Consider the following 23,278-nt stretch of genomic DNA (forward strand, 5'->3'; position numbering starts at 1 on the left):
CTTCCCCTGTCTCCTGGCCAGCATTCCTCCCTCAGCCAATATCGCAAAAACAGATGATCTGGATTGTACCGCAGTGCTACAGTGGGGAGATTTTGTGAGCGAATTGACGCATTTGCTGTGTTACAACAGTAACTATGGGAGGCAGTGGTATACTGGTATTGATGCTGGGCCCAGGATGATGCACTGGGGACCTGGGTTCAAATCCCACTATGGCAAATGGTAAAATTTGAATTCAATGAAAATCTGGAATTAAAAGAATAAATGATGACTGAAATCATTCAGTTGTAGATGATGATCCACCTGGTTCACTAAGGTCCTTTTTAGAGAAGCAAATCTGCCATCTCTACCCGATCTACATGTGACTCCAACCCACAGAAGTGGTCGTCTCTCAACTGCTCACTGAAATGGCCAAGCAAGCCATTCAGTTTAAGGGCAGTTAGGGATGGGCACTAAATGCAGGCCCAGCCCTAAGAGCAATAACTGGCTGTAAATGGCTTTTGGGGCATCCTAAGGTCATGAAAGACACTATATAAATGCATGTCTTGCTTCAGCATGTCTACTGAAACTATTTGTGCCAGCTAAAAGCTAGCAGTGGACAATTTCCTGAGCACAAAACTCAATGTAAACAGAGTCTGTACAAGCTGCAGCAGACCGAACTCCTAACTGAAACTCCTGTCCTTTTTCTTTTTATTTTGGCATTAGTGTGAGGGTAAGGTGTTTCGCTCCAGGTATGATTTCTATTGACACACTGGGAAGCTTTTATCAATACAGTACAGTTTAATTATAATGAAAGAATTATGACAAACAAACATGACGAGCTACAACTCCTAACTTCTAATTAAAGCAATAGTCCTCTTATTGATGCAAACTCCTGTCCCAAACTGGTTAGCAAACAATAAAAACTTACTTGTGAACAGTTTAGAGCCTTTGAACACTTCTAGCGAGAGTGAGACAAAGAGATGCCTGTCCTCTGACTGTCAAACAGTAAACCCCAGAGAGATGAAGACACCCCCGGCTTCTTTCAAGACCAGGCAGAAACTGCCTTCGATTTTTTTTTTTCCCTGTTAATTTAATTCCACCCATTAACACAACTGTCTCTGTCAGTCAAGAGCTTGGCTTTGAGGCATCCTGAGGCCATGAAAGACACTATATAAATGCACATTTATATGAAACCCTAGGAGAAGAACCAAAATAAACAAAAATGCATTAATTCATGTTAAAATAAACACCCCATTAGCTTAGGGCAATTAGGAGAATGGGAGAAGGCCAAGTGGAGCATAAAAACTGGTATAGAATAGTCTAGCTCAGTGCTTGTTTCTGTGCTGTAAGATTCTGCGTTGTGGGTAATGATTCTTGATCTGTCTAAATTAATCTTGATCTGATTAAATCTGTCCTTCTGAGAATTTGAGCTGTCTAGTGCAGACAAATTGACACCATATAAACAGAGCTGAATTTTAAACATACCCCTTACAAGAAGAGTCATAGAGGTTTACAGCATGGAAACTGGCCGTTCAGTCCATGCAACCCTTTTTTTAAACTACTAAGCTAGTCCCAATTGCCTGTGTTTTGGCCCATATCCCTTTATACCCTTCTTACCCACGTAACTGTCTAAATGCTTTTTAAAAGACAAAATTGTAACAAAGAAGCATAAGTTAAATACATTTCTTAAAAGCGCAGTATTGTCACAAAAGGCAGCAGGATTTCTTGAGGAAAAAATGCAAGGAGTGAAGGATAGTTACCAATCTGAGATATGTCAATCCCAGTCATTTAACACAGTGGGATCTCCAAGTGTGATCGATAGGGGTATCATCCAAACCATCTCCATCCTTTAATAGTTGTGTAGCCACAATCGTTTTTAATCTATCTCACTTTTAATTGTATTAAAGACAAAGTGAAGTGCCTTTCTCTCTACAATGAAACCTCCCATTTTTATTGATTTCAGACTGCGTGTGAAGCTGAGACTCGAAACCTGACCATGGACCCGCCAGAGGACAATGAAGTGTTTGGTATGTACAGAGTTCCATCGCATAGTCCGACCGGCATTAGAACAAATCAGTTCATCTATTTATTGATCGCAATGCGGGAGCGATGAATTTCTACATTTTCAAAGCTGGCGTGACTGAACTTGTCATTAATTAATTCACTTTGATTTGGAGAAAATAATCAATGTTTCCTTCCTATTTTGCTGAGCAAAGTTCCAAGAACTAAGGATAGATCTCCAGATATTTCTGGGAAACAATCGTGGGGGCATTCAGAAAGATGTTTTCTTTTCTCTCGGAACCCAGATTCATCAGTTCTGAAAGGGTGGTTGGGTGGTGGGGGGGATAGAAACTGTTTGGGTCCTGGTTGTTGTAGCCATTTGATGAAATATTCAGGAAGATGTCCAAATGTGAATTGGCAGGTTTTGAGAAGCTTCTGTCCTGCACCCTCTGCCATCAGTCGGAGAATGGTGAGAGTGTGGACCTCGCTACAATGTGAAGGTTGTTGTTTACTGTATCTTCATGCCCGTACTTTTTTTTTAACTCTTTGGGGTCAATAGCGGAAGGATTTCTGAGTCTGTTGATCCGCGTGAAACGCTCCTTCCATGGCCAACAATTCCAAGCATTGGATTTGAAGCTGATGCTTCAGGGGGCGCTGCCACTATACAGCAAGGCCTCCTGAAATTGAAGTGAATAGAATCGATGCGCAGGACACAAACTTACCAGTTCGACACACCGGTCAATCAGTGAGGCGAGCTGGTAAGATAGGGCGAGAGGGAAAAAAAAACAAATTTGTGCCCGGTTTCTCACTACTTGCGATCTTACTGACACGGTTTTGCTGGTGAAATTGACTTCGCACCAAAAGAGTGTAAGGTTAATTTCACTATTAACGACATAATTGCGTGTCATTGAGTCACGGACACTATTATCCGGGCTCACTTACCTTAACTCCCTCACCAGGTGAGATCCTCACTGGTGAGAATCACAGGTAGTCCCCCCCGGAACAGGAACCTGACGTGATGGCCTCCCCAGTGAGACTGTACGCAGTATCCCGGCAGATCAGAGTGCCTGCACAATGGCGCCCCTAGAGCTCAGCAACCAGATTCACAGGTGAGCTGAGGCTCCACCCCCCACCCCCCCACTGGTGAGATTCACATGATGGCTTCTGTTTTGTACAGAGTGCTGTAAATTTCCATCACTTACAGCACTGAAACAACTGGCAAGAAATCTGACCAACTTCTCACCAGTTTGACACTTTCAATTTCTTTGAGCAAATCCCATCTATTGAAGGGGAAGCAGACACGTGATAGAGTAAGGGCTGGAAGGATAATGTTGACCAGGTGGGAGAAGTCCCAAGTGGAGCATAAAAACTGGTATAGATTAGTCTAGCTCAGTACTTGTTTCTGTGCTGTAAGATTCAACGTTGTGGGTAATGGTTCTTGATCTGACTAAATCTGTCCTTCATTGCTAGAGGGATGGAGTTTAAAAACAGCGAGGTTATGTTGAAACTGTAAAAGGTGATGGTGAGACCTGGAGTACTGTGTACAGTTTTGGTCCCCTTATTTGAGTAAGATATACTGGCACTGGAGGGGGTGCAGAGGAGATTCGCTAGGTTGATTCCGGAGTTGGGAGGGTTGGCTTGTGAGGAGAAACTGAGTAGACTGGGGCTATACGTATTGGCATTTAGAAGAATGAGGAGAGATCTTGTAGAAACATATAACATTATGAAGGGAAAAGATAAGATAGAAACAAGGAAGTTGTTTCCACTGGCAGGTGGAACTAGAACTAGGGGCCATGGCCTCGAAGTAAGGGGGAGCAGATTTAGGACTGAGTTGAGGAGGAGCTTCTTCACACAAAAAAGGTTGTGAATCTTTGAATTCCCTGCCCAGTGAAGCAGTTCAGGCTACCTCATTGAATGACTTTTAAGGCAAAGATAGATAAATTTTTGGACAGTAAAGGAACTAAGGGCTATGGCAGGCAGGCGGGTAAGTGGAGCTGAGTCCACAAAAAGATCACCCATGATCTTATCGAATGGCGGAGCAGGCTTGAGGGGCCAGATGGCCTACTCCTGCTCCTAGTTCTTATGTTCTTATTAAATCTATCCCAATACCAGGATCTCCATTCAAAGGAGTTGGGACTTGGGATTTAAGAACAAGACTGTCTTGGGAAGGATTGTAAATCATCAGAAAGCAGGAAAAATGGGAATTGTAGTTCCTGGCCATAGTCAGCATTGAATAGAATGTGTATTCATCTTCTTTCTGTCGGGAGAGATGATGGCCTGGCGGTATTATGGTTACACTGTTAATCCAGAAACTCAGCTAATGTTCTGAGGACCTGGGTTCGAATCCTGCCACAACAGATCGTGGAATTTGAATTCAGTGAAAAATATCTGGAATTAAGAATCTACTGATGACCATGAAACCATTGTCAATTGTTGGAAAAATCCATCTAGTTCACAAATGTCCTTTAGGGAAGGAAATCTGCCCCCCTTACCTGGTCTGGCCTACATGTGACTCCAGAGCCACAGCAATGTGGTTGGCTCTCAACTGTCCTCTAAACAAGGGCAACTAGGGATGGCAATAAATGCTGGCTGGCCAGCCAGCGACGTCCATGTCCCACGAATGGAAAAAAAACCAAAGAAGGCTTCCCTTCTATTAACTGAAGGAGATAGCAAAACATCAATGCACTTTAGGGACTTCTAACAGCATCTGACTACCACAGCACCATGTGAGTGACTGAAAGAGTGAGATTTTAACTGTATCTACACATACGCTTTCCCTTTCAGAGAAGGATTCCCGATTACCAGCTCTTAGAACAGCGTTGTCAACTTTCCTTCCACAGCCGATGAGTCCAGGCAAGGGAAAGAGTAGGCGGCCCATCAAACTTGTCCTTCCATTCAATCAGATCACTCCCTGGGGCTGCAACACATTCCTGCCTGCTCCCTATATCCCTTGATTCCTGAAAGACAAAAATCCCAACCTTAAATGAATTCAACAGTGGAACATCCACAACACTCTGGGGTAGAGATTTCCAAACATTCACAACCCTTTGAATGAAGAATTCCTTCCTCAACTCAGTTTTTGGAGTGCTTTACAGCCACTTATTGCATTCCTTTAGTTCATAGAATCGGCATGGCGGCACACTAGTTAGCACTGCTGCCTCTCAGCCCCAGGCAGCCAGGTTCGATTCTGGCCTTGGACCACTGCATGTGTGGAGTCTGCACACTCTCCTCGTGTCTGCGTGAGTTTCCTCCAGGTGCTCCGGTTTCCTCCCACATTCCGAAGATATGCAGGTTGGGTGGACTAGCCATGTTAAATTGCCTCTTAGTGTCAGGGGAATCAGCAGAGTAAATATATGGGGTTATGGGGATAGGACTGGGGTGGGATTGTGGTCGGTGCAGGATCCATGGACCAAATGGTCTCTTTCTGCACTATACGGATTCTATGGATTCATAGAATCTTAGTGTAGAAGGATGCCATTCAGCCAGAGGGTCTGCACTGACTCAGCTGTAGTTGCTTTAGTGATCTCAGAAATTCTGTAGCCAAGTTGGACGAAGCAGCTCCCACACACTGCAGTGTGATAATGACTTGATAATTTGTTTTCATTCTGTTTTGGGTGAGGAATTAATATTGTCCGAGGAGAACCACTCTGCTCCTTTTCAACACAACGTCATGGGATCTTCCACACCTACCTGAGAGTGTAGGCGGACACCTCGTTGTAATGCCTCGTCCTAGGATAGGAATCTGCAGGGAGATTCTAGGAGAAGCCCTTTCCTCACACAACCGAATTGTGTTTACATTGCAGAAGGCATCCATCACCAGCTCTGTTCCCGAAAGCCAGCTGGTAAAGGATAGAACTGGAGCCAATCTTTACACACTTTTTATATTTATTTACAGAGTTGCACATTACAAGCATCCACCTTCCAACCCAACAACCACATGTTAGCCTGTGTCTAGTTATAAAATGTGCAAGTGAGCTGCCCACCATCTACATTCAATTAAACATAATTATTATACAATTAACAAGCTGCTCCCACCTACTGTGATCATGCTCCAAATAATAATCTCGTTCCAATTCATTTTGAGCCCAAAGTTCGTGTACAAATCACTCCACTTGCCTCTCTGATGCCTGCTCCTTTGCTGTTATTTTCCCACTGAATTTACTCCCCTAATCCTCTGTCTCTTTCACTGGGGTGCAGTTCCACAGGGTCCTATTATGCTCTGTAAACAGATCCCAAGCGGCCATCGTGCAGGAAGCAAGTCCATTGGGAGTTCCACCATACCTTGTATCGGTGAAAATCCTAGAACTCCCTCCCTAACAGCAATCCAGGAGCACCTGCTGCTTGGTGGGCTACAGCAACTGAAGGTGGTGGTGTGTCAACATTTCTTGCGGGACAATAAATGCCAGCCTTGCCAATAATCCCCGCATTCCCCAAATGAGTGACAAAGCTTCTAATTATTGACAGTGAGTTTTGGCCTAGTATGGAGAAATGACAGCATAGTGATAACATCGCGAGACTATTAGTTTCCAGAAACTCCACTAAGGTGAGTGGGGTTAGAACAGTTCAGAGATGGGAGCGGCGAGGCCTATTTAGTTGCAACAACCCTTCACAGATCCATCATCCGAGAGTCCCATCTGCTCTCCTTGTTGGGTATAAGAGATCCAGCTCGTGGGGAGTTATCCTCGGTGTCCTGGCCAGTATTTATGCACTGAAGCAGGTCTATTCTGGTATTTAAGCTCCACACAAATATCCTCTCACTCTATCGAAAATCATCAATATTCTATTTCAATTACAGACCTTTTCCTTCCAAATCTCCCTCCCCTTTTCACCGTTCTCCATGCTGTGATTTCACAGTCCTGAATATTTGTACATTCAAATATTAAAGTCACTAATTTCTTTAGTGCTTTTTCCCCTTGTTACCAAGTAAAAACCTTTCCTTTTGTATGGATTGTGTGTCTTGCAACCTATTGATTTTGTTGTCATGCTTGATGTTTCTCCCTTTGATATACTGAAAGGAAACATTACTTTAAAATGCTGGTTTAGATTTTGGGTCTTTATTTCTGAAGAAAATGTTGAACTAGCTTTACTCAGTTGCGATGAGGAACTTCTGCATATTTTCAGATTTAGTTTAGCTGACGACTGAGATTCCTTAAAGGAAAACCTCACCGTCTGATCTTGGGTCTTGCTTCGACATTCTCCCTTGCTGGTCTTTGTCTATCTCTGGTGGGGAAAGGTAAAACTTGCATTTCTATAGCACCTTTCACAACCTCAGAGGTCCCAAAGTTCTTTACAGCCAATAGAGTGCTTTGGAAGTGTACTTTTGTGATATAGTGTTGGCAACATGGCAGTAATTTTTACATAGCAAGCTCCCATAAACAGCAATGTGATAACTGTATAACCTGTCTTTGAGAGGTCATTTGGATCATAGTATCCCGACAGAGCAGAAGAAAGCCATTCAGCCCATCGAGTCTGCACCGACCACGATCCCATCAGTTCCTATTCCCGTGACCCTGCATATTTACCCTGCTAATGCCCCTAACTAGGCCAATTTAGCATGGCCAATCAACCTAACCCGCACATCTTTGGACTGGGATAAATATTTGCCATCAGACTTTTCAAGTTTTAAGTTTGTTTATTGTCACAAGTAGGCTTACATTAACGCTGCAATGAAGTTACTGTGAAAATTCCCTAGTCGCCACACAGGCATCTGTTTGGGTACACTGAGAAGAATTTAGCACGGCCAGTGCACCTAACCAACATGTCTTTCGGACTGCGGGAGGAAACCGGAGCACCCAGAGGAAACCCATGTAGACACGGGGAAAACGTACAAACTGCACACAGACAGTGACCCAAGCCAGGAATCCTTGGTGCTGTGAGTGCTAACCCAATGTCCACCTTTTATCTCCGCTGTGAGGATGAATGAGCCTTCATTTGGTGGCTCGTCTGAAGGTTGGCATCACTAACTGTGCAGCGCTCCCTCAGCGCTGCAGCAAAATGCTGCCCTTGAATTGTGGGTTCAAGAACTGGAGCAGGTCTCAAACCCACCACCTACTGACTCAGAGGTGGGAGCACCACCAACTGAGCCACAGCTGAAATATAAACAGGTAATGCTGGAAATGTCCAGCAGCGGCTGTGGAGAAAGAGTTAATGTTTCAGTCAAGGATCTTCATTCGGAGCTGGCACAATGATCTGGAGCCATTCATAAATGGCAGGCCGGACCCAATTCCGGAATTCCTGCTTCCATTCCTGTCACAGGATAAGGGTGCAGGTGGCAAGCTTGCATCCCGTACTCCCATCCTTGCTGCCTCCAGGTAGCATCTCCCAGCCCCCTGCATGGACACTTAGCCACCAAACACGATCTGGATTCAGGAACCTTTGGAGAGGTAAGTTTTAAAGGACTTGCTTCATGCCTACCCTGACCCAATCCTCCTCCCACCCTCCATGCCAACTCGATACCAACTCCTGCCTTGTCCATGCCCATTCACCTGGTAATGCAAACCCAATGGGCTATATAATAATAACAATGGCAAGTGTGGAACAGCTGTGAAGAAAACACCCGTTCAGAAATGTCCGTTGCAAAAGAAATTGCTGTTCCTACAACCTTATAAAAGTGTCAATCAAACCGAACTTGAAAGTATCAATGAAAGTATCAAAAACCTCACACCCCTCTTGATCTTTCACAAATGAGAGCAGGACAAAAAGAGATTGTGGATCAACTTGTTGTAGCCGCTTAAACATGTCAATCAAGCAAAGAGTCAACAGTTCACTTCCCTTGTCAAAACAGAATCCCTTCTGAGGTCATGTTTTTATTCCACAAAACCTGGGGAATGACTCCAAGGATGGGGGAGTGGATGCGGTTGTCATGTATTGGCATGGGGGAGAGATGAGGTCATGAATTAGAATTGAACTTTACTGGGGGATGAGTGGCTGGGAGAGAGAGAGAGTGTGTGAGGGGGTAAGGGCTGGAGGCCACCCAATTACTTTTACCATAACTGGAATAAAGACCTCTGCACTCGCACCCTCTCCCTCCCTGCTGCATGTTGATCAGCTTCTAGGGTCAACAGAAGTGAAGATATTCTACACCCCACCTTACCTAGAGCAAAAGTTGCGTGATACAGAACCCTTTAAACCAAAATGGGTCTCTTATGAAACTTTTAAGAAAATCCAGCCCTATGCCTCCTGTTTATGTCTTATAAACCACTCCAACTGCCCTTCAGTGATTTAATGCATGGGCCTGTTCCTAAACATCTCTTTGAGCTACATCCTTTTATTTTTATATTGTCTCTCTGCAAGCAGCACAGTGGTTAGCACTGCTGCCTCCCAGCACCAGGGACCCGGGTCCGATTCCCAGCTTGGGCCATTGTCTGTGTGGAATTTGCACATTCTCCCCATGTCTGCGTGGGTTTCCTCCAGGTGCTCCGGTTTCCTCCCACAGTCTGAAAGACGTGCTGGTTAGGTGCATTGACCATGCTAAATTCTCCCTCCGTGTATCCTAACAGATGACTAAGAGATTTTCACAGCAACTTCATTGCAGTGTTAATGTAAGCCGATTTATGACACTAATAAATAAACTAAAAAGCATTCTTCCCACCAAAATGGAGCATTTGACACTTCTCTGCATTGTTCGTCCATTCCGCGAACCTGTCTGTGTCTGCTTGACGCCTGTCTCAATCCTTACAATCCAAACCGGATACGTTGGTATCAGTCATCCTTACATTATGTTGCTGGCAGTAAAATCTAACCACAGCCGGGTTGTGAAAACTTGAAATTTGGGAGTGTTTCCGACATCTGCCAAATGGTAATATCGATTGGTGTTGCAAGCACCTTTGTATAGATTCTTTTAAAAGATAAACCAATTGTGAAAGCTGTGGGTAGTAACTTCCGAGAGGAGGAAGGAGGAATGTATCATTTGGTGTTTGTTGTGACCTTTTTTCCCCCCACCTTGGTTGCACCTACAATATGGAAATATTGAAGCAACCTCACAGTCTGACTCAAAATAAAAGCAAATTACAGTAATGCTGAAATCTGAAATCAAAAAAGAAAATGCTGGAACATCTCAGCAGGTCTGTCAGCATCTGTAAGGAGAGAAAAGAGCTGACCTTTTGAGTCCAGATAACCCTTTGTCAAAGCTTTCAAAATCAATAGCTTTGACAAAGGTTCATCTGGATTTGAAATGTCAGCTCTTTTCTCTCCTTACAGATGCTGCCAGACCTGCTGAGATTTTCCAGCATTTTCTCTTTGGATCACCGTTTGACTCTTTCGCATCCTCTCCCCAATAATGAAAAGCCCCCAGTTGATTAGCATTTACCTAATCTCGAGATTTGCACTGATCCTTGTGCAAGGATCCCAATTGTCAGGAGAGAAATGATGAGTGGACTGAAATGTTGTAACAACTGGGGCATTAAAAGCGAGACAACTTTTTGATGTGGATTTTCTGATCTCTGAAGATAAATCTTCAGTTTCAATGTTTATTTCATTTTCATATGATGGTTATAGACTTAACAGCGCAGGAGTAAGGTGCTTCTAGCTGTCTTGTTTGATCCTGTTTCAACAAACCAGACAGCAGCAGCACAGAAGCCTCTGGATATTTGATTATCTCGTTCTGTGCATTCGTACTGCTTTCAAACCAATATTTATTCCTCTTTCGGATGAGATATTACACTGAGACCCTGGCTGTGTGCTCGTTCTTCTGTCAGGAAAAGGCTACAAAAGCCTGAGATCACTTACTAATTGACTCGAGAGTAGCTTCTTCCCTACTGCCTTTGTATGGACTTTTAGAATCATAGAATCATAGAACCCTACAGTGCAGAAAGGGGCCCTTTGGCCCATCGAGTCTGCACCAAACACAATCCCACCCAGGCCCTATCCCCATATCCCTACATATTATACCCACTAATCCCTTTAACCTACACATCCCTGGACACCTAAGGGGCGATTTCTTAGCACAACCAATCAACCTAACCTGCACATCTTTGGACTGTGGGAGGAAACCTGAGCACCCGGAGGAAACCCATGCAGACACGAGGAGAATGTGCAAACTCCACACAGACAGTGACCCGAGCCAGGAATCGAACTCAGGACCCTGGAGCTGTGAAGCAGCAGTGCTTTTGTATGGACCTACCTTAAGTTTATCTTTCTCTGCACCCTACTTATGACTGTAATGCTACATTCTGCACAGTCTCCTTTCATTCTCTGTGAACAGTATGCTTTGTCTGTGTAGTGCGCAAGAAACAATACTTTTCACCATATCCCAATACACGCGACAATAATAAATCGAAAAGATCCCCACAGCATTATTTCAAATAGGAGCAGGGGAGTTCTCCCCGGTGTCCTGGCAAATAATTATTCCTCAATCAGCATTGTAACAACTGATTCTCTGGACAATATCATTACTACTGTTTGTGGGAGCTTGCTATGCACAAAATTTCTTGTCAGGTTTCCTGTCATTTAGCAATAACTATACTTCAAAGTTACTTCATTAACTGTAAAGTGCTTTGGGATGTCCTGAAGTTGTACAAGATGCTACGTAAATGGAAATATTTTCCGTTCTTTGGAACTAATCAACAAAGTCTGAACTCATAGAATCCCACAGTGCAGAAAGAGGCCATTCGGCCCTTCGAGTCTGCACCGATCACAATCCCACCCAGGCCCCATTCCAATAACACCATGCATTTACCGTACCTAGTCTCCCTGACGCTAAAGGGCAATTTAGCATGGCCAATCCACCTAACCAGCACATCTGCAGTGTGGGAGGAAACCGGAGTACCCAGAGGAATCCCACGCAGACATGGAGAGAAACTCCACACAGTCACCCAAGCCAGGAATTGAATCCGGATCTTTGGCGCTGTGAGGCAGCAGTGCTAACCACTGTGCCACTCTTGTCTTCAATGCCTGTAAATAAAATATATTTTATTGCAGTATTATTTGAGTACTTCACACCTTTTGGATACTGGGGACCTGGGTTTGAGTCCCGGCTTGAATCATTGTCTGTGTGGAGTTTGCACAGTCTCTCCCCATGTCTGCATGAGTTTCCTCCACAGTCCAAAAGATGTGCTGGTTAGGCACATTGGCCCAGCACTGTGAGGCAGCAGTACTAACCACTGTGCCACCACCAAGCTGTAATCCTTAAAATGGCCAAGGGACAAGCACCTTGAAAATAACTACATACGCAGAAGAGAGAGAGGGAGAGTGTGAGAGACCGAGGGGACACATGCGAGAGTGAGGCAGTGAGCAAGAGAATAAAGAGCAGTCAAAAATTGGCCAATGAAGACCTCAACTGGGGCATAGGGAGCCAGTATATCCAAAGCCTGGCCTGCCCTCATGAAAAATTGCTGAGAGGTTGAGACAGGCAGGAACCCAGTAGGGAGCTCATCGGAGCTGCTTCATACTCAATCCCCACCCACAAACCCAACAACTGGGGAAGCATTGAACATGGGTCCATATTTAAAACCCAGAGTGGAACTGAAAGCATGGAAGTTTCTAAAGGGACATTGGAGCTCAAGTACAGAGAGTGGAACAAGTTCCAGGTTTCACATCTTTAAGTTTGTGCAGGTAAAGCATCATCATGACTCTGACCTAACCAGGATAATGGGCAGATAACTGGGCAAAGTTCTAGGTTAGGAGGACATTCGTCCATCTTACTAGACTAATAATCCAGAGGCCTCAAATAATGAACAGGCGCCAAAGTGTGGTGACCAGGGAGTTTTCACAGTAACTTCATTGCAGTGTTAATGTAAGCCTACTTATGGAATCGTAGAATCTACAATACAGAAAAAGGCCAGTTGGCCCATTGAGCCTGCACCGATAACAGTCCCACCCAGGTCTGTCCTCTCCCTGTAATCCCTCATATATTTACCTAATTCCCCTGACATTGAGGCAATTTATCATGGCCAGTCAACTTAACCTGCACGTCTTTGGAGGAAACCAGAGCACCCGGAGGAAACCCATGCAGACCCATGGAGAACGTGCAAACTCCACACAGACAGTGACCTGAGGCCGGAATTGAACCCAGGTCCCTGGCACTGAGACAGTAGTACTAACCACTGTGCCATCTTGTCATTCAGACCTGAAACATTGGCTCTATTCTCTCACAGATGCTGTCAGACCTGCTGAGATTTTCCAGCACTTTCTGTTTTTCTTTCAGATTTCAGCATCCGCAGCATTTTGCTTTCAGAATAATCTTCCTACACTTTCAACTGCTCCGAAACTAGCCAGAGTTAGCCAGCACATGATAATGTTTTGGAGCCAGTCCGTGTTGACAAGGTGACCTCTTTGTAAAGAGAGGTCATTAATCACGGTTTGTCGATGTTTCACTGCTTTATGGTTTACACCTTTCAATAACCCACCTTTCACTCATTCACTGTACAGAACCGGCAACCAAACAGCTAAGATGCAATCAGCAAGGCCTAGCCATTTCCAATGCATAGAAACATTAATGTGAGCTTTTTTTGGAGTTGAGTTATAATATATTGCGTCTCAGAAAAAGAAGTAATATTGTGTGCCAGTAACGAAATAGTCTCAGTCTCTCTCTCTCTCTCTCTCTCTCTCTCTCTCGTGTGCAAACTCTCCATAGACAGTGACCCAAGCTGGGAATTGAACCCAGGTCTGTGGTGCTGTGAGATAGCGATGCTAGCCACTGAGAGGGTTGGAGGGGATTTGGCTTGTGTTAATTTAGCATCCTCTTTCATAACCACTTTGAGAGAGGCTGTGGAATGCTGCATCTCCTTTGGTACAGTTCAAGAGGGGAAGAGAAGCAAATCAGAGCAACATAGAATCATTATGGCAAAGAGGGAAGCCATTCGGCCCAGCAAGTCCATGATTACTAGTCCAGTATATAGTGCGTCTGAGTCTCTTTGCTATCTGATTGTCTTTATGTCTACATAGCTCTGTATTTGCTTTGTGTGTGTGCGTGTGTCTGTCTGTTTCTCAACGCCACTGTATCTGCTGTCCATCCCTATCTGTGCCTCTTTCTTGCACCTGCCCTCTGTTTCTATCATTGTGCCCCTCTCTCTCTCTCCCCTCTTGCTCTCGCCATTCTGTTCCCCCCACCAGTTGTGTTTTTGATGGCATAGTGTGGGGGGAGGAGGGACTTGTAAAATAAGATGGGTGCCAGCCTCAGTACCCCCACACCCACCTCTGAACCATCCCCCATAAAATGAGATTGGGGGAGCACCAGTTTGGCACTTTACACTTCCCAGATTCAACATTGAGTTCAGTTACTTCAGGCCATGAAGTCTGACCTCCGGGGAAGGGTGGAGCAGGGTGAGCGGAAGTGTAAATTTTTCTCCCCACCCTTCCCTAATGTCAGCCTGTATATTGTTCCCCTGCCTTGCCTTCAGACCCTTACTCTGCTATTGCCACATTCTGCTCCCTCACCTTTACGCCACTATTAACACCCTCTTTAGTCTTTAACACTGTCATTACCACTCCCTTTGTCTTATGTCCATGACATCTTTGCCGTTTTATCTCTTCTGACCTCCAACCCATTCCTGACCTTCTATTTTGCTCAGCCCTTTGTTGACTGCCTTTAAACCCAGAACAATTCCACCTCTCCTCAGCTCTGAAGAGGAGTCATAAGGTCTTGTAACGTTAACTCTGTTTCTCTCTCCACTGATGCTGCCAGACCGGCTGAGTTTATCCAGAATTTTCTGTTTTTATTGGAAATGCTTATTGTTTTTCTCCCTGTCGACCTTCAGCTAGAGAGGCTGTTTCACACTTCAGTGTAAAAATAGCAAATGCCTCTGACGCAAGTAGTTTCTCCACAAGCTATTTTTACATATTAACTCTTTTTTTTGTCTTCATATAGTTTTCCAAATCCATAGTTAAGCAATGCTGTCATTTTGTTTTACAAAAGGATGAGGTCATCTGAGACTGTTCTCAACTCACCACGGTTCCTAGCTCATTGTGAATCTTGGGAGTCGGAGTGTAAAAAGCCATGTTGGCTGGCTTGGTAGATATGCCATCAATTTTCCAGATGTTTCAGTCATGGAGAGAGACTGGAATAGCCAGCATTTCTCCCGGTAGACAAGCGTAGGAAATTTAATCAAGACCTTCAAACTTATGAAGGAAATTGATGGGAGAAATAATGGAAAAATTGTTTCCGGTGACTTCCGGATTGGTAAACCAGAGGACACGGATTTCAAATAATTGAAGGAATCAGAGAGAGAGACAAGGAGAATGTTATGCTCCATGTATTATCAACATCTGCAATTCGTTGCATTGCCTGATAGGATGGTGGTGGCACAGTGGTAACACTGGTGCCTCACAACACCAGGTTCGATTCCCAGTTTGGGTTACTGTCAGTGCAGAATCTGCACATTCTCCCTGTATCTGCGTGGGTTTCCTCCCACAGTCCAAAAGATGGGTTGGTTAGGTGGACTGACCGTGCTAAATTCTCCCTTGACGTGCCGAGCAGGTGGCGACTAGGGAATTTTCACAGTGACGTCATTGCAGTGTTAATGTAAGCCTACTGTGACACTAATAAATCAACGTTAAAACTTTAGAAGCAGATTCAACAAGAATTTGCAAATTTTTAGATTTCAGTTATATCTGAGCTCTGGGGAAGGGACAAAGAGGGGTGAGGGAAGTGAGAGCTCTTTCAGAGAGCTGTCACAGGTACAATGGGCTGAGTGGCCTTCTTTTGTGTCCTATCATTCAGCAATTTTACTCTCCCATCTCTCCGTACAATCTGCCTTCAATCCTCAACACCTCGTGAGGTGACTGAACTCTCGAACGAGACCATCCCAAATTGAACCTTTTGAAGACGTCAGCTGGGAGTGAACCTGCCCCTCAATCACAAGGTTCTGAGTTCAAGTCCCAGTTCAGGACTGAGCACAAAAATCCAAGCCAACACTGCAGTGGAGTACTGAGTGCTGCACTGTTGGAGGTGTCATCTACTGTGAGATGCTAGACCTATTTGATTTGATTTACTATAGTCACATAGAACATAGAACATTACAGCGTAGAACAGGCCCTTCGGCCCACGATGTTGCGCCGACCAATTAAAAAACAATGACCCTCTAACCTAAACCAAACCCTTACCATCCACTGTATACTAATACATGTATTAGTATACAGTGAAAAGTATTGTTCCTTGCGTGCTAGTGTAAGCCTACTTGTGACACTAATAAATAAACTTTAAAAAAAGCTACACAAAGCATACCATTCATAGAGAAGGAAAGGAGAGGGGATTGAATGTAGTGTTAAGATGTTAGAGAATTTTAAAAAGTTAGAGTAGAGATTTAGAAGTGTAGAACAAGGGTAAAGGATAGAATTAGAAGATAGGCTGGGCACAGCTTGCAAGAAATCACCACACTCTGGCGCCACCTTGTTTTTTTTCTCTTCGGGCATGTGCGGGTGAATGCACAAGACCCTATGGTGCTACGTGGAAGAAGAGCAGGTGAGTTGGTCATGGTGTCCTGGCCAATATTTATCCCTTGATCAACATCGCAGAAGAAGTAGGTTATCTGGCAGTGATCACATTGCTGCCTATGAGAGCAGATTAATGCCATGTTTCCTATGTTACAGTACTTACTACACTTCAAAGAAATACCTGGAAGGTGCTTTGAGATGTCCAGCTGTGTGTTTAAAAATGCTATATAAAAGCAGGTCTTTCCTCCTCTTTGTCGTTCATTATATTTTAGGATGCTTCCCCTCCAACGCAAGCGCCACACCTTTAGAGCTTTGCTTCCATATTCCCCTTTGCGTGTCGAACTAGTCCACAAACTGTGACAGAGAATCCATCATCTCCCAGACCCCCCTTTTATCTCCAGATGTTCAGTGAGTGGACGCCTCTGGAATTCCTCTCCTTCAGGAGGTGAGGGGATCAAAGCCACCTTCCTCCACTCAGTGACACTGAGAGAATAATCTTATTATTTGTACTGCCTCGTTCAAAATCCTCAAAACTCTGAGCCATAAACCCCAGTGAAGCACAGTGGATTCACGTTGTTTTTTTTCCTCCTTTGGGAAGTTTATTTAGAAATGTAGGGCGAGATTCTCTGGCCTCCCCTCAGCGTTTTTCTCGGTGGCAGGAAGTGCCACGCCTTTCGCTGGTGGTGGGATTTTTCTGGTCCGCCCGCTGTCGGTGGAAATTCCCGGTGAAGCCCCCCCCCCCCCCCCCACTCCGCTGGGAAACTTGCGGCAGGGGGTGCATCACCAGCGAGACCAGGGAATCCCATCGGAGTGAACGTCCGGAAAATTCCGATTGTGATTTTGAAATCCAATTTTTCCCTCCGAGTGAGAATTAATTTGAAGTATTGCATCCAAAACTAAAAATGTTTCTGAAAATAATTCCGTCCTGATTTTAAAAAGGATTACAGTTTATCAGTTGGGTATCCCACATGCAAGAGGCTATTAACACCCACTCAACATGCTTCAGATCAGGTGAAATAGTTGTGGTGAATTGTTCTCGATGAGCAGGCAGCCGATACCTGGAGTTGAATAGCATTGAGACTGGTCAACAGAGGGAGCTCTTATTTAATGTTGACTGTACGAGCTTGGGGCCAGTGGTCCATTGGAGGATAGAGCTCCTAGTGGTAATATCCGATCTTTCTTCATGTAATAGACACACAGCCACATCCAGAAGTCAGTAAAAACCTGACTTTTCTTCATAATTGGCATAAATAAGAGCACCATAGACCATTCAGCCCTTCAAGTCGTCTTCACCATTCTTCACCATTGAACAAGATCATGAGTGATCCTCTAACTCAGCAGCTCCTCCCCCCTCGACTTATTTCTTGATTTCCAGTACATTCAAAATGCTATCAATCCCTGGCTTGACCAAGCTCAACGACTGAGCGTCTGGAGTGGAGAATTCCAGAAGTAAGTTCCCAAACCGTTGCACAAAGATATTACCCCCCGCACCGCCCATGGCTGACCTCCTTTGATCCTGAGATTGTCACCCTAGCTGTAGAACAGCACTCAATTCCATAACCTGAATTGATGCGCCAGATGCCCCACCCATCCCCTTTCCTGGTATCACAGTGACAGGAAACATAGAAGATAGGAACAGGCCCTTCGAGTCTGCTCCCCTATTCCTCATGATCGTGGCTGATTGTTCAACTTGATAGCCTAATCCTGCTTTCTCCCCATACCCTGTGATCCCATTCGCTCCAAGCTGTACATCTAGCCTCCTCTTGAATACATTCAGCGTTTTGATATCAGCTACTTCCTGTGGTAATGAATGCTACATGTTCTCCACTCTTTGGGGTGATGAAATGTCTCCTCATTTCCACCCTAAATGGTCTATCTCGAATCCTCAGACTGTGACACCTAGTTCTGGACTCTCCCACCATCAGGAATATCTCCCTGCACCTATCTCATCTAGTCCTGTTAGAATTTTATAAATCTCTGAGGTCCTTCCTCTCATTTGTCTGAACTCTGCAAAATCCTAACCTAGTCAACCTCTCATCATCCCTAGAATCAGCCTGGCAACCTTCCCTGCACTCCCTTGAGAGCAAGAACATCCTTCCTCAGAAAAAGCGACCAAAACTGCACACAATAATCTCAGTATGGCCACGTCAAACGCAATTGGATCATTATAAAGCTGCCCCAGCATGAGTGCATCCAAAGGGCTGGTGTTGAATTGGGATCATTTTTCTACCACAGAGATGGAAGTAATTGCCACGGAGTGGGTTTGAAGCACCTTTGAGTTTTTAGGTGAATATTACATGGAATTACATCAAAGGTATGGCACAGGAACAGGCCATTCGGCCCAACTGGTCCATGCTGGTGGTTTATTAGGCCCCTACAGAAGCCTCCTCCCATGCAATTCATCTAACCCAATCAGCAAATCTTCCCATTCCTTTCACCCTCTGAAGTCTCTTGAAAGGATCAAATAAGCCATTGGCAGCAAGTGAGAAAAGGCCAGTTGGACAGATTCGATTCATATGGAAAATTTCAGAAGGAGACGGCAGGGTAGATAACGAATCACTCAGCTCCTTTGAAACTGAAAAAGGCCATGTTACGATCGAAGGGTTGGAGGATTTTTCTGTTTTGCGTGCGAAAGGATTTTGGATGAATTCATTTTGTGACATTAGATTTAGTTCATAAGAGTGTTAACTCCCAGAGAGGGACAAGTTATCTGGGACACAGTTATTCTCTAATTGCAGTGGTGTTTTCCCGGAAGATTTGTTTGGAGGGCCTTAAGTTTTTTTTAAACCATGTTTCTTAGTGAGTTGGATGATTTGATTTGATTTATTACTGTCACATTTATTGGTATACAGTGAAAAGTATTGTTTCTTGCAAACGCTATGCAGACCAAGCATACCATTCGTGGAGAAGGCAAGGAGAGAGTGCAGAATGTAGCGTTACGGTCATAGCTAGGGTGTAGAGAAAGATCAACTTAATGCAAGGTAGGTCCATTCAAAAGTCTGACAGCAGCAGGGAAGAAGCTGTTTTTGAGTCAGTTGGTATGTGACCTCAGACTTTGTTCTTTTTGCCAACAGAAGAAATGTGGGAGAGAGAATGTCTGGGGTGCATGGGGTCCTTAATTATGCTGACTGCTTTGCCAAGGCAGCGGGAAGTGTGGTCAGAATCAATGATGGGAGGTTGGTTTGAGTGATGGACTGGGCTTTGTTCATGACCCTGGAGGGAAAAAGAGTTATAATCCTAAGTGTGTAGAGTTCAGAGAGACAGAATGCTGTGTGTTTGGGAGGAGCAACTGATGAACAATATGGACTGATGATGAGAGTGGGCAAAATTGTTCCTGATGGAGACCATTGTGATTAAGTGTGAGATCATGCACGTCAGACACAAGAAGAAATAGTGAACATTTTCTAAATGTTGCAAAACTAGGAATTGTACGTTGAGAGTTTAAGTGCCTAGAACATCTAAAAATATTAGACAGGAACAAAAGCAATTCATTTTTACCACAGTGGCACAGTGGTTAGCACTGCTGCCTCACAGCGCCAGGAACCTGTGTTCAATTCGGGCCTCGGGTGACTGTGGAGTCTGCATGTTATCCCTGTGCCTGTGTGGGTTTCCTCCCACACTCCAAATATGTGCAGGTTAGGCCATGATAAATTGCCCCTCAGTGTTCAAAGATGTGTTGGCTAAGGGATAGGACCTGGGTAAGATGTTCTGTTAGAGAGTTGGTAAGACTCAATGGGCCAAATGTTCTCCTCCTGCACTGTGCAGATTCTGTGATTTTTTTTTTAAAAGAAAATGCAACAAGAAGTCTCACAACACACTCAAGCTTTCAGAGCGCTGCTCCTACATCGGATGAATCACCTGATGAAGGAGCAGCACTCCAAAAGCTTGTGATTCCAAATAAACCTGTTAGACTTTAACCTGGTGTTGTGAAACTTCTTACTGTGCCACCCCAGTCCAACACCCCCACATCACAATTTGATGCTTTTATTATTATGTTAAAGGTTATAATAAATTTGAGAGTTTTTTCCATGGATGTGGGTGTCGCTGGCTAGGCCAGCATATATTGTCCATCCCTAATTACCCTGAGAAGATGGTGGTGAGCCACCCGTTGAACCACCAGAATCAGTGTTGTCCACTCTCAAATCAGTTTTGCCCACTCTCATCACACCGTGCTAATAGGAATGGAGTTCTGCGATTTTTGACCCAGCGACAGTGAAGGAACGGAGATATATTTCCAAGTCAGGATGGTGAGTGGCTTGAAGGGGAACTGTCAGGTGACGGTGTTTCCAGGTATCTACTGCCCTTGTCCTTCTGGGCAGCAGCTTTCATTGGGGATTTTGATAGCCTTGGCTTAACCATTCTAATGTATTCTTAGACCTCCTACATCCATAAACCTGAGTTCATTCAAAAGTTGACTACGCAAGCCCTAACTTGAACCAAATATCATTCACCATCAACCTTGTGCTCACTGACCTTTAGTGACAGTAGGCACGGTGGTTAGCACTGCTGTCTCACAGTGCCAAGGACCTGGGTTCAATTCCAGCCTTGGGTGGCTGGCTATGTGGAGTCTGCATGTTCACCCCCGTATCTGCGTGGGTTTTCTCCAGTTTCTTCTTATGATCCAAAGATGTATAGTTAGATGGATTGGGCATGCTGAATTGCCCCTTAGTGTCTAAGTGTGTAGGTTAGGTGGAGTAGTGGGGTAAATACATCAGTTACACGGATAGGACCTGGGTAAGATGTTCCTTTGAAGAGTCAATGCAGACTTGATGGGTCAAATGGCCTCCTCCTGAACTGGAAGGATTCTATGACTCCTGGCTAAACAAAGTCCTGACTTTAAAGTTCTCAAACTTGTTTTCAAACAGTTCCAAGGCCTGGCTCCTCCTTATCACTGGAATCTCCATCAGCCGTTCAACCCTCGAGATATTTGTGCATACCTAATTCTGGCTTCTTGAGCATTCCTGATCTTTAACCACTCCAATATTGGTGGCTATGCCTTCGGTCTAGAATATCCACCCCAACCTCTCTACCCAACTTTCCTCCTTGGAGACACTCCTTAATCCCTACCTTGATGACCATCCTTGCGCAGGTTGGCGTTGGTTTGTTTTACAATGCTCTTTAAGGTTTATTTATTAGTGTCACAAATGGGCTCAAATTAACACTGCAATGAAGTCACTGTGAAAATCCCCTAGTCGTCACACTCCAGCACCTGTTCAGGTACACTGAGGGAGAATTTAGCATGGCCAATGCAACTAACCAGCACGTCTTTCAGACTGTGGGAGGAAACGGGTGCACCCAGAGGAAACCCATGCTGACACAGGGAGAACTTGCAGTCTCTGCACACACACTGATCCAAACTGGGAATCAAACCTGGGCCCCTGGTGCTGTGAGGCAGCAGTGCTAACCACTGTGCCACCATGCTGCCCCTGTGACACACACTTCTGTGACACACCTTGATGCAGTAAGAAGTCTCACAACACCAGGTTAAAGTCCAACAGGTTTATTTGGAATCACGAACTTTCGGAGCACTGCCCCTTCATCGGGTGAGTCACTTGATGAAAGAGCAGTGCTCTGAAAGTTCGTGATACCAAATAAACCTGTTGGACTTTAACCTGGTGTTGTGAGACTAATTACGATGCCCACCCCAGTCCAACACCGGCATCTCCACATCACAACTTGGTGCTTTTATTATGTTAAAGGTTTTAATAAATTTGAGTTGCTTTTGTAGATGCAGAGGCTTTGGAAGGTGACAGAAGTGTGATTGCAGCATCCAGTACACACAAACAAGTAATCTTGTTAAAGTTCCTGGATTACTCTGTCGATTAGGTAGAGAATGGGCAGTAAAAGGTATTTTACAGCTTGTTGGGCACGCAATGTCCATTCCTGGGAGTGAGACTGAACCTCCAGAGACCATCTCTAACCGAGGAGTTTGAGAATGTGAAAGGAACTGGTCCAGAGGAAAATCAGAAGCATGTTTGTAGCTGAGAGCCATTTGGGAATCTACCCAAATGTGGGAAGCTCTGATTACTGATTTTATTCTTTGGCTTCCCTTCTGCAGCTTTGTTAAGTTTCAAACTTGGGAGGCATGAAGTTGGAATCTAGAACCTGTTGCCTGAAAGGTTGTTAGAGGCGGCAATCCTCAATATTTAAATAACATTTAGATTATAGAATCCCTACAGTGTGGAAGGAAGGCATTCGGCCTATCGAGTCTGCACCGACCACAATCGTACCTGGGACTTATCCCTTTAACGCTACTTATTTACCCTACTAACCCCCTGACACTGAGGGGCAATTTACCATGGCCAGTCAACCTAACCCACATATCTTTGGACTGTGGGAGGAAACCGGAGCACTGGGAGGAAACCCACGCAGAAACAGAGAGGACATGTAAACTCCACATAGACAGGGACCCAAATTGGGAATCGAATCTGGGTCACTGGTGCTGTGAGGCAGCAGTGCTAACCACTGTACCTTGATGATCCCTTGAAATGCCATAGCAAACAAGACTATGGACCAAATACGGGAAAATGGGATTAGATAGATTGGTGCTTGACGGCTGATGCAGACACGATGGGCTGAAGGGCCTCTTTCTGTGCGGTAAAACTCTATGACTATGAGGGGAGGGGCTGGGGGGGGTGTGCACGTATGTTCAAATCTCATCATTTGAACTGCCAGTGTTGTGACTTTTTCCATTCATTGTCCTCCATGAGGAAGTGTTGCCTGTGTAACTCGGAGCCATCTGGGGAACAATCCAAATGTGGGAAGCTCCGATTACTGTTTGTAATATACTGAAAGCTGAGCAGGATTGTGGCTTTATTGCAACAACACTTCACAAAGGGTTGCTTGTTCAGTCCAGGTAAAACGCAGCAGACAATGGAAATCTGAAATAAAAACAGAAAAGTGCTGGAAATACTCAGCAGGTCTGACA

The 23,278-nt window shown here is 44.6% G+C and overlaps 1 protein-coding gene across 4 annotated transcripts in view; it reads left to right on the forward strand.

The window, feature by feature from the left end:
- LOC145346526 (myelin basic protein) overlaps nucleotides 1-23,278 on the forward strand; it is a 175,789-nt gene that overhangs the window by 74,110 nt on the left and 78,401 nt on the right. For all 4 annotated transcript variants that reach the window (XM_080193900.1, XM_080193902.1, XM_080193901.1 and 1 more), the window contains one exon: nucleotides 1,943-2,006. In XM_080193900.1, coding sequence (XP_080050026.1) covers nucleotides 1,943-2,006 — 64 coding nt within the window. The remainder of the gene's footprint in view (nucleotides 1-1,942; nucleotides 2,007-23,278) is intronic.

The sequence above is a fragment of the Carcharhinus amblyrhynchos genome, chromosome 8 (genome assembly GCF_965287045.1).
Source record: "Carcharhinus amblyrhynchos chromosome 8, sCarAmb.v2.hapA, whole genome shotgun sequence".
Classification (NCBI taxonomy): domain Eukaryota; kingdom Metazoa; phylum Chordata; class Chondrichthyes; order Carcharhiniformes; family Carcharhinidae; genus Carcharhinus; species Carcharhinus amblyrhynchos.